Below are 14,310 nucleotides of genomic sequence, written 5' to 3'. Positions count from 1 at the left end.
TTGTCAACACAAAGGTTGGTGAGCAATTTCATAGTTTTGAACAATAAGTATATAATAAGAAATTCCACAACTTGTATACAAAACAATAAATAAATACCAACAATTTGGATAAAATGAAATCGCTAATAAGAATACATTAGTGACACCTTGCTATAAGAGAATACCAAATAGTCTAGGATTTTCTATGAGATCGTTAATAAGAATACATTAACGACACCTTTCTATAAGAGAATACCAAATAGCTAAGGATTTAGTATGAAATCGTTAATAAGAATACTTTAACGACACTTTGCTATAAGCGAATACCAAATAGCTAAGGATTTATGAATCAACCAACCAAAAGTGGTAAACACATAAGCATATAAGCATGTAAGCATAGAGCACCAAATCGAGCATTTATTTAAGTAAAGTATGCGATAAAGTTTGTGGTTTAAGACTCAAGTATAAAGCATTTGGTTTAAATAAGTACGCAATATCACCCCCAAAACGAAATATGGAAAAACGGGGTATGAAAGTACTCACATTCAAGTAATAAACTTGAGCGGTATGAATAACCGGAAGGACGGAGTTTAACGAGCATTAGAAAGGTTGTTTTAAGAACACTTTAAAATAAAAGATAAGAAATGTAAACAATTAAAGTTTAAGGTTTTAAATGTAACTATTTAAGGAATTTATAGAAATAGTCCTTTAAAATATAAGTTTGCTCGATACCGGGTTAAAGTATCTAACATTAATATTTACTCAACCTATGTTATGTAATAAGGTGGGTAAAAATGCAAGAATGCAAGTCCCTTTATAATATAGATACTAAAACAGGTTTTAACGAGTGTTCAGGTTTTTGGTTCGGGTCTTGATAATTGGTCAAACCCAAAGTCAACTTTCCAAAATAATAAATGTTATGAGATAATTCAACAAATTTTAATAAGACTTAACCAAGTATGTAGTTCTATTGTTTTAGAACTAACAACATCCGTTAAGCGAGTGTTCGGTTTTGTCGATCCAAACTTTGTTATAAGATCAAGTTGGATTCAACATTCCAAGTGCTTTAAGAAAATAATTAAAATCAGTTTATAAACTATTTTTAATGAAATATACAAGTCTTGATAGCTAGAAACACACTTGTGTGTCTTAAGCGAGTGAAATCGGTTTAGTTCGGTTAGGTTCGGTTTCCATTTCGCAATAAGTTCATGGATGGTTGCCACATGCCCAAATAACAAAGAACTTATATAATAATTTATAAATGTTGATACTTAAGTTTTACAACGAAAAAGTTAACAATAAAGTCTATAAACGAAAGTTCGGTTTTCGGTTCGGATATTTTTTCGGGTTAAGACCGAGGTAAGATTCTACAAACCCATAACCATAGAACTTATAAAAATGATTTTAGAAACTTAGATCTAACAATAAGCATGTTTAAACAATCATTTAACAAAACTAGTAAACAAAGTTTGGTTTACGGTTTAGAGCTATTTACGATTAAACCGAGGCTAGTCTCTTCAAACCCATAACCATGGAAATTATAAAAATTATATACAAACTAAAATGAGTAGAAGTTAAACATGGTTAGTAAGCATAAACAAGTTATATAATTATATGTATATCAAGGACTCAAAAGTCCTCCATGTAGCCTTGCCTTACGAGGCCCGACACTTCACCGACTGAGACTGGAAAAGTGACCACCAAAGGTAACAAGGGGTGTATATTATATATATGTTAAGACTAAACAAGTTAATTAAAACCAAGTATTATGGTCAGTTTGACTTTTGAAAGTCAAACTGCCAAGAATATGAAGAACAACCTTTAAATCTTGAGAATTTGAGAGAAAAGGTGAAGTGAGAGCAGGGATAAATAAAGCATGAGGGTGTGTATAAGTAGGATGAGGTTTGAGGGGTTAAGTATGAGGTCTAAAGGGTAAAAATCCAGATTGGGTAATAAGATATAAACTAACAAACAAATATAAACAAGCTGATGGTCTGCAACTGGTCACGCCAAGCGACCCCTTAGGGGCTCCCCCATCGCGTAGGGCGATGGGGTGGGCGCTCAGTTATGTACAAACTTTCAAAATTGACAATTATGGCCCCTGAAGTTCGTTTTAAGAGTTTTTAAGGTGTTTTAAGGACTAAAAATGATGTTTTAGAGACCCAACAAGTATAAAACAATATCGTAACATAAAATCCATCATTTTGATTATACCAAAGGTTTTGGTTTACAAAACGGGTCGGTTTACATAATAAACAAATAAGAAACGAAAATACGGTTGACCCGAAATTGACGAATGTCACATTGACGATATATAATAATAGATTTCCTTAATTTGAAACATTGATGGTAATCGTTTAGGTTTTTTTTCACACATACTTTAAATGAACTTGTTTAATAATTGAAATTAAAATTTTAGAAAACAAATGTATGTTTTGGGGAGAAGGTGGGGAAATAGGTTTGCATTGAATTCGAAATGCAGTACATAGAATTGATTTATCCATATATTTTAACAAATGCTATAGGATCTCATCTCTAAAGATCATCCCAATATATTACGGTTAAAATTTTTCAGTTGTGTTCGAGTTCTCCTTCTATTTGACAAAGAAGATAGGTTATTCATCATCGAAAATATGTTCGATTTGAAGGTTTTTACAACTTTTAACTTATCTATGAAGTTGTTTTAAAATAATTCTTGAGATAAATTGGTTTATGTTCTTGGATAGTCATATAAGGATAAAGGGTGTATATCAGTGGGCAACCCCCGCTGATCCTAGGTGACAGCCACATGGCAACCCATCCCTCACCGGCCTCACTGGAACACCCCCTCCCCATATACTAGTCATGCGTGACCTGACCATATTGAGCATCGTCACTCGCGTCAGTAGGTCATTTCTTTGCTTTTTTAACCATTGCAACGGTCTAAATTACAAAAAAAACTTATTTAATATATATGTTAATTACATTAACCTATTGCAAACCATTTCAACATATTTTTGCCATTCTACTCTTCCATATTCTAACCAATTTTAAACACATTCTAACCCAAAATGGATCCCAACTTTACCCCGGAGCTAACGCAAGGTGCGGCTTTAGCTTTTGACGAATGGATCAAGTATAACGAATACCTCCAACGACAAGGCACTTCAGCTCAAACCCTTCATATTGATGACAATGTTCAAGAGGTGCTGCCGGAAACCTAACCCGAACCCGCAAAAAAAAAGATATTGAAAAAGTGGGTCCCTAAAGAAACCCAACCCGAAACCGTTGAACCTTCGGGTTGAGAGAAGGTTAACATGTGGAACACTACCGAAGAAGTCGCTTTGGCAAGAGCTCGGGTTAGCGAAAAGCGAGAATTTATCAAAAGGTATTGTTTACAATTTTATAATTTTTTTAAAGATATCAGTTGTTTAAATATGTTTCCGTTTTACATTTTATTTATATGTTATTAGGTAATGCTCAAACAAGACCGAGTTTTTGGAAGGCCGTCACGCTCAAATATCATGAAATTTACAAGTCCCGACGTATCAGAGACATAGTTCCATAAACAGAAAATGGATGGAGATGAATAAAAAGGTGGGATGGTTTAAGAATCTCCACAACAACGCCAAGGATAATCCAACGAGTGGTAGTAATGACGTCGATATTTACAAGTTGGAAAACGATCGATATGTTGCCAAACATAAGCATGTCTTTCCCTACCCACAAGTTTGGGAAATTGTTCGACTTTGTGCGAAGTGGCATTCGATGACAAACGAGGTTGAGTCGGTGAAGCGGACAAAAACGTCCGAAAGTGGAGACTATAGTGCGGGTGGTTCGGATGCCCGTTGTAACCTCGATCTTAATATGGATTTTAGCGATGACGATCCGGCTGAACTGGAACGTTCGATTGGGAGGGATAAGGCAAAGGCAAAGGGAAAACCAGTCAGATTGTCTTCAACCGACGACCCTAAGTTGAATTTTATAAAGGATGAGTTTACAAGTTATAAAGAGTTGCAAATTGAAAAGATGAAAATGAGGCAAAAATAAACGAAGAGACGGCCGAGATAGAACGGGAAAAACTTTGTTTAATGGAGGCCGGACTGAAAGACGAGGTAGAGCGGAAAGATTTCGACCTTTTAACGCGAGATCTTAGCCATCTTCAAGGACAAGAGCTTGAGTTGGCATTGGCATTGGCATTGAAACGAAAAATTGGCCAAAAATATAACTTAACTTTCTAGTTTTTTAGTTTTAGTTTTTTATGTTTACTTTTTATTATTTCTTTTTCTAGTTTTTTTGTTTATGGTTTGTATTTTTTTAATTAACGTAATCGTTTCCAATTTTATAATTTATGAATTTTAATTTATTTTATTAATTATTATGATTTCAAATATATTTTAAATATAAAAATTGTATTAAATAAAAAAATATATATAAGAAATGAAGAATGATGAATGGTGTTTAAGGGTGTATACGCTTAGGTTGAAGAGTGTTGAAGAGTAATGTTGAGTGATGGAGGAAAGCTGACGTGACGCTGACGTGGCAAATAAAGAGAATGGTGTTGATGGGTACCTTTAGCCTAATTAATAAAAACAAAAAGTGAACTAAGTCTTTTTTACATTTCATCCCCATGTGCAATCGCTGATTGTTTAATGTGCATAAGGCTATATGTAGTGGGGCGCGAACACCGCACCCAGGCGATTTTTGGGCGAAAAGGGGCGATTGCGAGAAGAACTCGTCGCTGGAAGAAGGGGCGATTTTTGACTTGGTGGGGCCGGCATGTATGGATTGTGTGTGTGTTATACACACACATATATATATATATATTATATTTTATTTGTAGCCTCTACACCATTACACCCCAAAAACAAATTCTCACCCCTAACTGATTGGCATCACACGGCGCAAAACGCCCTCAATTGTAGCCCCTCCACTACACATGGCCTAATATAAATTTGTAAATAATTCCAAAAGTAATCGAGATCTTCGAAGTATATTTTTTTTAATATAACGTTTTATTTAACTATAATACTAATAAATTCAATTTATAAAAATTAAATGTTTCCTTAACAAGTTTTGGTTTTTGCTTTCAAAACTACATTTTACCTACTGAGAGCATCCTCATGAGTGGAATTCGTTCATGTCGTATCGCTCATGACAACGCTTAGATCCTTACGTGACGAATCAAGATCACGAACAGGAAGATTGAGGGATGCCTATAGACAACAACTATGAGTGAGGAAGAGTAATCGTGAGAAGATTGGTTGGTCTGGAGAGAGGTCGTTTGAGAGGCTCTCATCAAATCATAAGATTGTAGTAGCGTCGAGACGAGTTCTTTTACTCTTTTCAATTTAATACAAGGGTCTCTAAAATACTTAATACATTTTTTGTTTGCGTTGGCTAGTGAAAATATCCATATGTGTTATTAATGTGTAGTGTGGACGATAAAAACTGTATATGTAATTTCCAAAAAAATATATGTCTATACTTGCGAGTTGCAATATGAATATACAAATTTTGTATAAAGATTTACAATTTTATTATAATTTTACTAAATATATATCTCTATTAATGAAAAACTAAAGACACGGCCAAGTTTTTGGGTTGCATAAATTGACCATAAATAACACCGGCAACAAAACATTACAAGTTTTGTTCTGTTAATTTCTTTTTAATTTTCATTATTTATTCTTTTTAATTAACTCAAATAGTTTTAAAAAACGGGCAGTAATTGAACACGTTATATTTTTTGGGGTTCTATCTTTTATTCGGTCGCGTTGCAACGTGTGCATTTGGTAGCACGAGTTTGGACGTTACGTGATAAAAACAATGAAATGAATACATTCCGATACTCTTTTGGTTAAATTCCGATTATTTTTTTTCCTCTTTTGTTTAGTACCTCAAGTGCACTGAAGCCGATAAATTTGAAAAACGTTTTTTTATGTAGTTTAGAATTGCTAATGTAATTTTCTAAATGTTGTAATGGCTAGACCACGAGCTATAAAGAATGTATATAAAACGCGCTACAAGTCGTGAAGCACGGGTTAATTGTATCTCTTGTTGGTACTTGGTATTAATACCTTATATGTTAGATAAAGAGTCGATCAATATACGCATGTTTATTCATACATTTACATGTTGGTGTCACATTAAATTATACCAATGTAGCATCATGAATCCACTTTGATTTTCGTTTCTGTTAAAATCGTTTTACCTATATAGCCATCATGAATCCACATTATACTTTTAAATTTACAAAATCTCAAAAATTTGTGTAGATGCAAATAAAAGAGTAAAAGATGAGTCACTATGGTGCATTTGAAAGCTACATGGGTATTGCACAGTGTCTAATATAAAGGTTAACTAAAAGTCAATGAACTCTTGGTTAATAACACATCATCATCGTACTCAGTATATCCCATCAATAGCAAAGCTATGGTAGGGTCTGAGGAGGGTAAGATGTAGACAGCCTTACCTCTACCCCATAGAGATAGAGAGGCTGCTTCCGGTGAGACCCCCGGCTCGATTGTAGTTTTGCATCAAGCCTTGGACATAAAGCACATAGCACTCAATCATCGGGATACCGGCTGATTGGTGCATGTACCCTCGTCTTTCGGCTATCAACGCCACCACTCTTGGTTAATAACACATGTTTATTAATTTTTATGGCTACGAATTCAACAAATTAGACATTAGATGATTTTATGAGTACATCTTAAGGGATGTATCACGTTAACTTTTAAATAAATAGACATTTTATTATTTACTTTTAGATCTACCTTAATCTTAGAAATTATTTCCACCTGGAGCCATGTTATATAAGTTAACACATGGACTTAAGTGGTCCCAGATTAACCTTAATCTGCACCAACATAGGTAGTTGAACATGTCAAATTGCTAGAAAAAACAATTGTTTAATGTTAATCCACATCATTAACTATAATTAATTTACCCAACAAAGCGTATATTAAGCCAAGATTAGCCAGGTCGATCCTGAAAACTCTCGGTCAACATTAGTCTACAAGAAAATTAAAAGATTTGAGGGTTTTTTTAAAGTTAATGACTAGTAAAATAAACAAAACACACGTATCATGTGGCTTGGATAACTTAAGGACCATATTTGCAAATTTGTAATTATATACGCAGATACATGACTAAAATAATTACTTATATGAGCATGAAGTTAGTCCTTTCAAGACAAAGGCGAAGGATAGTGAGGGCAGGGGCGGCCCCGGCCCCCCTGTTTTTTTCGCGCGTTAGTGTAAATTTAGCCGTGTTTCGTTCGAAATATTTTATGCGTAGTGTAAATTTACCTGTTTTCGACCAAAAATTTAAGCCTCCCCCCTTGTTTATGAATTTTTTTATATATTTTGAGTTCGGCCCCCCTGACGTTCACGTCCAAGCTTCGCCACTGCTTCAAAAAACTGGACTATGTTTTGATATGCTTATTTAAGGATTATGATAACAACTCACAAGACTAGTAAAAGATAGTGTCAAGTTAGAACATATGAATATGTGGATTTTGTGTATATTATTTTCATGCATTCACTATGAATGTCAAGTGTTCAACCCATAGAGACACCTTGATATCTAAAGATTTGGAATGTGTAACATACTAAGATGAAAATTTAATCGTCATGACATTTTTATTTATGCAAAAGTTTCTTATGACTACAATATGACTTTGTTTAAAGTTAACCAATGATCACATGAATAAAAGAGGATGAATGGTGGCGATTTTAGAGTCATCAGTATCAATTATATGCAACTGGATCGACTTGGGTTATCAAAAAATGAATCAAAATATACATCAAACAAGTCAAAACTAAATTTGTAGACACACATTTTCGTTCTTGAGTAATCTCTCTGAGTTTTGTCTGATTAAAAGCTCGCATGGGCCATCAAATTGTTTCAATACGAGAATGAATCACAACTTTAAGCTCGCATGGGCCATTAAATTGTTTCAATACGAGAATGAATCACAACTTTAAGCGAAATCAATGCTTATCAAGCAATATGATAACACATGTTACTAGTCAAAACATACACCTAGAGTCTAGATTTTGATCCTTTAGTCCTTTATAATTATCATATTATATTCTCCTAAAAAGATCTTATTGAAAAATACATATTCTCTCTACAGGTGATCGAATCTGAACTAAGATTATTTAAAAAGATTTATGATTAAATATAATTACTCGTAACTGTCAACTGTTTGCAAGTTGTGAATTAAATAATTTTGGCGTGCGAATCTTCGAACCTTATCTTTTTATAATTATTAATATTAGCTACTTTAGAAGAAAAAAATAAGGAAAAAATGTTGAAAAAAGAAAAGAAAAGTCAGTATTCACTTGAGAGAAAAGAAAAATCATTACATGTGCTTTTAACTTCAATATCTAGCGATTCTTTTGTGTTTTCAAAGTCGCATGTACATAATTACCTCTTGATGCCTTTGAGGGGACCATACGATGCTCAACCTTTGGTGTATTTTATATATTTTTCAACCTTAAAATCAGTTAAATATATTTGTGTTTATATTCTCTTAAATGTTTTGATTTATTAGTATTATTAGAAAAAACATTCATGTATTGTTACAATGTCACTCCAAGAATTTAAACTCAAATAGCTCTTTTGTAAACTTTTATTTTAATATTAGTTATATATAAATTTTTTTACACTAATACTGTCGGGAAGAGCGGTCGCCACAGGCCCTAGACTCAACCGTTAAAAAAATAAATTGATTTTACAAGCGCGTTCTCAATTTCCTTTAAAATATGATTACATTCTACTTGATTATTATCGTGCTCATTTTTTCTTATTCGATCACAACTTTCTCAGTCATTAATATCTAAAATTTCCTTATGAAACTGCTACCACCAAACGATCAACAACATCAGCCGAATCAACATCTTCGTTTCTAAACCATGACTCTTAAAACAATCTAAAAAAAATCATATAAAAAATTTACTACATGGATCTAATAATTTCATTTTTGAATACCTTAATTTAAAAAAAAAAATAAAAAGAATCTCTAAATTAGTCCCATGAAAATACATACATTATACATGGCATTTGTCCATTTGTAAAAATGAGTCTCATTTTGTCTTGTTCCTCCTCCCAGATTTTTATACAGCTGCCTTCACTGCAGATTCAAAACACTACACACCTACTAAATAACCTATCTTCTTTCTCTCTCTCTCACTCTCTAATTTGTTTCTTCATTTGGTAAAGCAATAATCTACAGATTATTCATTCCTCTCCTCTGTTATTATTATTATTATTATCCCTCTTTTGTTATTTCGCTTTATTATTTTCATACTGACGAGCAGTTGAGACGATCTGCTCTTTTCATTATTTGGAAAACGACAGTTAACAATCTACTTTTTGTTAAGTTTTATTATTCACTTTCTAAATCTGATTGGAACCAATGATATTTTCCTTTCGGTTTAACTTCTGTTGGCTTATTTGTAGCTAAAATTGGGGCAAAATTAATAATGGATTATGTTTGTGTAATTGCTGTTAAATATTAGATCCCTAATTTAGAGACTCTTGCTCTAGGCCTAACTACATTACATTTAATTAAATTTTAAGTTTCTTTTGATTCTTTCAATTGTGTCTCGGTGTAAATGAGTCGAGTCCAAGCCCATCTAGGCTCGAGCGTTGTTCGTGACTAGATTTTCAAGCTCGAGCTTGGCTCAGGCTCGACTCGTTTATTTGTTACCTAAGTTTCTTATATCTATGTTGATTTTTTTGTATATAGCATAATATATATTATTTACTTATTATTATTATTATCATAATCTTTTATATATAATAGTTATTATGAAAAATATATTATTTATATTAAATATAAATTATATAAGTAATGGGCTTGTTTGGGCTCGCGACCCTGCCTGAGCTCCACAAATGAATCTCAGGCTCGTTTATTAAACAAGCTTTATATAGGCTCAAGCTCTTTTTAGTTCCTCGAGCTTTTAACGAGTTGATCTTAAGTAGCTAAAAGTGGCTCGGATTGTTTGCACCCGTAGATTCATTCAGTTGTGTGTTTGTAATCTGATTTTTATATTTTGTAATTTGTATAGCTTTATATTGTAGGAACTGGGCTCTGTACGAAAAATATGTTAGATTATATTTATCTTTTAGCATACATAAAAATATACTTTTAGAAATCACTAAATTAGAAACAAATCATTTTCCAGATATGGAGTGGAACTCAAAGTGGGATTGGGAAAGCAATGATATTTTCAATTCAAAAGAAGATGCAATTTCGAGTCCAAAGAAGCTACAATTATCGGAAGACATCGACGGGTCGTTTAATCTTTCTGCAGTTGTTAACATTGACAACAATTCATCATCAAATTTCTCACCTGAACTCTCTAGAAGTTTCCAGAACAAGATTAATGGAAACTCTCCATCATTGCAGGCTTCTGTTTGCTCTTCCGATCAATCAATCGGTTTAAAACTTGGTAAACGAACGTACTTTGAGAACGGTTTTGCCAGCAGCAATTCCAATTCCAAAACATGTTCTTCCTCAAATGTCCCAAATGTTCAAGTGTCATCCTTATCAAATGCGAAGAAAGTTAAATTGTCGCACAAGAGTACAGCGATTGCAAGATGTCAAGTTGAAGGGTGCGACCTTGATCTTTCGTCTGCTAAAGAATACCATAAGAAGCATCGAGTTTGTGAAATTCATTCAAAATCCTTAAAAGTTGTTGTGGCTGGTCTTGAAAGACGGTTCTGCCAACAATGTAGCCGGTAAGCTTTTTTTTATAGAAGTTACTTTAAAAGTAGTTTATTATAGTAATAACACAGTTTTTGTATTTGTTAAATTTGTTTCTACGACTGGTGCAGATTTCATGGGTTGTCAGAGTTTGATGGGAAGAAGAGGAGCTGCCGCCGACGGCTTTCAAATCACAATGCTCGTCGTCGTAAGCCACAGCAGGAAACAATTCACTTTAACTCAAGCAACTTGTCTTCATCATTTTATGGTACTCAAATTAATCATCTTCATATTAAAATGAAAATATCACATAATCTGATAATTGTGAAACTTATTATGCTTTTACATCTACAGGCGGGCAGCAACAATTAGGTTACATGTTTAACAATGTTCCTCTGGTCCAAACTAAACCTGCTTTGAATTCTGTTTGGGAAACAAACCTGCGACACACAACACACAGCACCACAGCCGGCGTTTTTCATCAAGGTTTTTTTTTTTCCTTATTGTGATTTACGATATTAAGGAAAATTGGCTAAAACATTATACGTGTGACGGGTTAATTACTGTATGGTTTATATATATTATGTAGGTTCCAATGCAGACGGACTTGATTATCGCCGTGCTCTCTCTCTTCTGTCAAACAGCTCATGGGGTTCATGTGAGTTAGATTTCAGTGGGCTCGGTCAACCCGTGTATACAAGTGGTCTGACCATGGGTCAACAGGGAATGCATTCGGTTCATCACGGGTTGCCATCTGAATACTGGCAGGTTAACCAGCAGTCAGTTGACACCCACATTCAGTTTCAAGATTCTCGTGTTCTCAAGGGACCGTATGGGATTCAGTATGCGGATCAAATGGATGAAATCTTCAAGCCCTTGTGAGCTGGAAGCTTCACAAGGTTATCTTATTTTCTGTCTTCTAATTTTCACAGTTGGTTGTCTATAGTTTTAAGTTGGAGAGGTATTGGTCAACCATTGACTTTATTGGTGTTATGGTTGAGATTTCGGCGTATTTATTGGTACATTAAGAACCTTTTGATCATTATTAATCATTGAAGTTGAAAGTAAAACTAAATCGGTTAAGATCCAAATGGTAAACGTTACTTCTATGCTACTTCTCATGAGAATTATGATAAACTGGTAGATTTAGGTGATATAATCTATCTGAGACATAACGTCATAACGAGCCTGGCCAGCCAGAGAAATTCTTCAAGCTGGCCGATGGGAATGTGAAAAAAGCTCGAGCATGTACGCGTTGAGATAAACCAAAGGTGTTTTTGTCGTTGGAAACTTCGTATGCGCACCTTAAAAACTTGCATGACCAACTAAAAAATTCATATTTAATATACCCATTAAAACGTACAAATTTTTAAAGGTTCGTATTATTAGTCTATTCAGATAGAGTTAATAATACAATCACAAGATATGAGTGCACCAATCTTTATTTTGGGGAGGTGAATCTCTATATAAATGTTCTACATGTATATTTGATATTTCATGTTAAGATATATTTGGAAGTGAATATGTGAGATATTAAGAAATGCTATAAATAATTAAATAGTGCTCGGGTTGGTGGCCCACTGGCTTTCTCTCTTAAACTACCAAATATTTTAGGTTCGACTCTTAAGGAATACAAGATATTTGGCTTTAAAGAAAATATATATAAACAAAAAGAAATGCTACAAATTATATAGAAAAATAATAAGGGAAAGGTTCAAATAAAAAGTTTAATTTTCCTAAGAATGCTAGAAAGAAGAGTATTTTAGTCTACTACCTTAATATTGAAAACTCACTTAATTTAATTTCAAAACCCACTTAATTAATCTTTAAAACCCACTTAAATTTTCACTCATCTTCTACAACCACCACCGCTCACCACCCACCGCCACCACCTTGCTGAAAATGGCCACCGGAAAAAACACATTAGAAAACACTATGATAAAACACAATGAAAAAACACAACGGAAAAAACACTATGAAAATAAAAACACAATGACAAAAACACAACGAAAAACACAATTAAATAACACAATGCAAAAAAACATTATGAAAAAATAAAACACAATTGTATAACACAATTTTGTAAAACACAATTTTGATAAAACACAATTTGTAAAAACCCACAAATTTTTTTTTATATAACAATATGGTACCCATATAAAGGATAAAAAAACACTCGTTATTAAGGTGAAATTGTTTTAAAAAAATGTCGTATAAAAAGTTATGAACGTTTTAAAATGATGGGAGAATTTGACATGTTCTTGCATGTGGAGAAAGAAATTCAACAAATGTGCTATCTCTATTATGCTCTTACCCTTGTTTTACACTTAATTTTCTCTCTAATCTAATCTCAACTATTCAATTTCCAAAATGGATGAGATTATCTCATATCTTTCATACAAAAACTAATTATTATAACTCAATCCAAAATAATAATATATAATTTGTTTCCGTTTATTGTTTTGTACTTCAAAAGCCTAATAGGTTTTTATACTGCTGGGCCTACTCATCAAAAGCCCAGTAAGGTCCCAAATGTAAGAGTAAGTTAATGTAACACTGAAAACAGTCAAACCAAACATTGCATAGTTACTTTGAACCTAAACTAGTGGCGTAAATACCGTTTTAGGAATATCGGATACAAAATGAAACCGATTTTCGATCAAACGGTCAGAACCGATTATTAACAAACCGGTTAGGTTATTAACCGAAACGATTAACTTGTAACTTGGTTAAATTAATGGGGTTTTTAAAAAATTTATTACATCGTAAAACATATTATAAAGTCACGGCATTAAAGTAAAAAGGATTTATACGACAAATGCCAACGAAAAACATAAAAATGTTTGTTGGGTGATTTTCCCACCAAATAAGCAAGAAATCAATGTTAATTCCGCTCGGAAAAAATTAAAAGAATGCAATTGTAAAATCAAGTGTCCAAATTGAATTAATGCACTCAGAAAATTCAAATTGCCAATTGATAATTGATTTGACGGACTGATGGAAATCTCTATCCACATGGTGGAGTCACATGGTTAGATTTTTCTTTTTCTTTTGAACTTAGATCAGATGTTTTGAACTTTTAATTATTACCATAAAAAGAAAGCCACAAATGTAGAAACTAGTCAAACAAAATCTATAATATATATAAACGAAAACATAAAAATCCTACGTGTCGCGATGTGGTCGCTCCCCCTTTTTTGGAGTCACCAGATTTGTTTGATTTTTAAATGGAGGCTTCTCATGCATTTGATCCGAATTCATGGGTATGGGTCTTACCAAACCCAGATATTCCTTAAACGGGTTATAACATCTCCATAAATAAAAAATTATTCTCACCAAATTATTGATATAAAAATCCTATAAAATAGGATATACTAGAAATTAATATCTTATTTATTTTAAAAAGATATATATATTATTTAAATTAAAAAACCAATTTGATAGTAAAAAAAATAAACGGGTCTTAGGTCTCATCAAACCATAAGTATATTATTAACTTTAATAAATATTATTTATAATTAAAAAAACAATTTTATAGTAAAAGAAATAAACGGGTCTTGGGTCTCGTCAAAACCATATAGTTTTTAAACCGAGTTATAACATCTTGTTTATTTGTCAAACAATTTATCATC

The 14,310-nt window shown here is 32.9% G+C and overlaps 1 protein-coding gene across 1 annotated transcript; it reads left to right on the top strand.

The window, feature by feature from the left end:
- Nucleotides 1–10,145: 10,145 nt before the first annotated feature.
- On the top strand, nucleotides 10,146–12,125 carry LOC143615758 (squamosa promoter-binding-like protein 12). The gene is made up of 4 exons (XM_077088804.1): nucleotides 10,146–10,713; nucleotides 10,810–10,946; nucleotides 11,033–11,164; nucleotides 11,268–12,125. The coding sequence occupies exons 1-4, from the start codon at nucleotides 10,160–10,162 to the stop codon at nucleotides 11,558–11,560; spliced, it is 1,116 nt and encodes a 371-aa protein (XP_076944919.1). The 5' UTR covers nucleotides 10,146–10,159; the 3' UTR covers nucleotides 11,561–12,125.
- Nucleotides 12,126–14,310: the final 2,185 nt, after the last annotated feature.

This window comes from Bidens hawaiensis, unplaced genomic scaffold, assembly GCF_021521415.1.
Source record: "Bidens hawaiensis isolate Kalapana, Puna unplaced genomic scaffold, B.hawaiensis_p1.1 tig00044201_1, whole genome shotgun sequence".
Classification (NCBI taxonomy): Eukaryota; Viridiplantae; Streptophyta; class Magnoliopsida; order Asterales; family Asteraceae; genus Bidens; species Bidens hawaiensis.
The sequence above is the reverse complement of the archived record's forward strand: the minus strand, read 5'-3'. Positions and strand labels throughout refer to the sequence as shown.

Bases quoted from the DNA above. Each gene is read 5' to 3' on its own strand.
- LOC143615758 (XM_077088804.1), top strand. From the start codon at position 10,160: ATGGAGTGGAACTCAAAGTGGGATTGGGAAAGCAATGATATTTTCAAT. The intron at 10,714-10,809 runs GTAAGCTTTTTT...CGACTGGTGCAG, and splicing joins TTCTGCCAACAATGTAGCCG to ATTTCATGGGTTGTCAGAGT. The intron at 11,165-11,267 runs GTTTTTTTTTTT...TATATTATGTAG, and splicing joins AGCCGGCGTTTTTCATCAAG to GTTCCAATGCAGACGGACTT.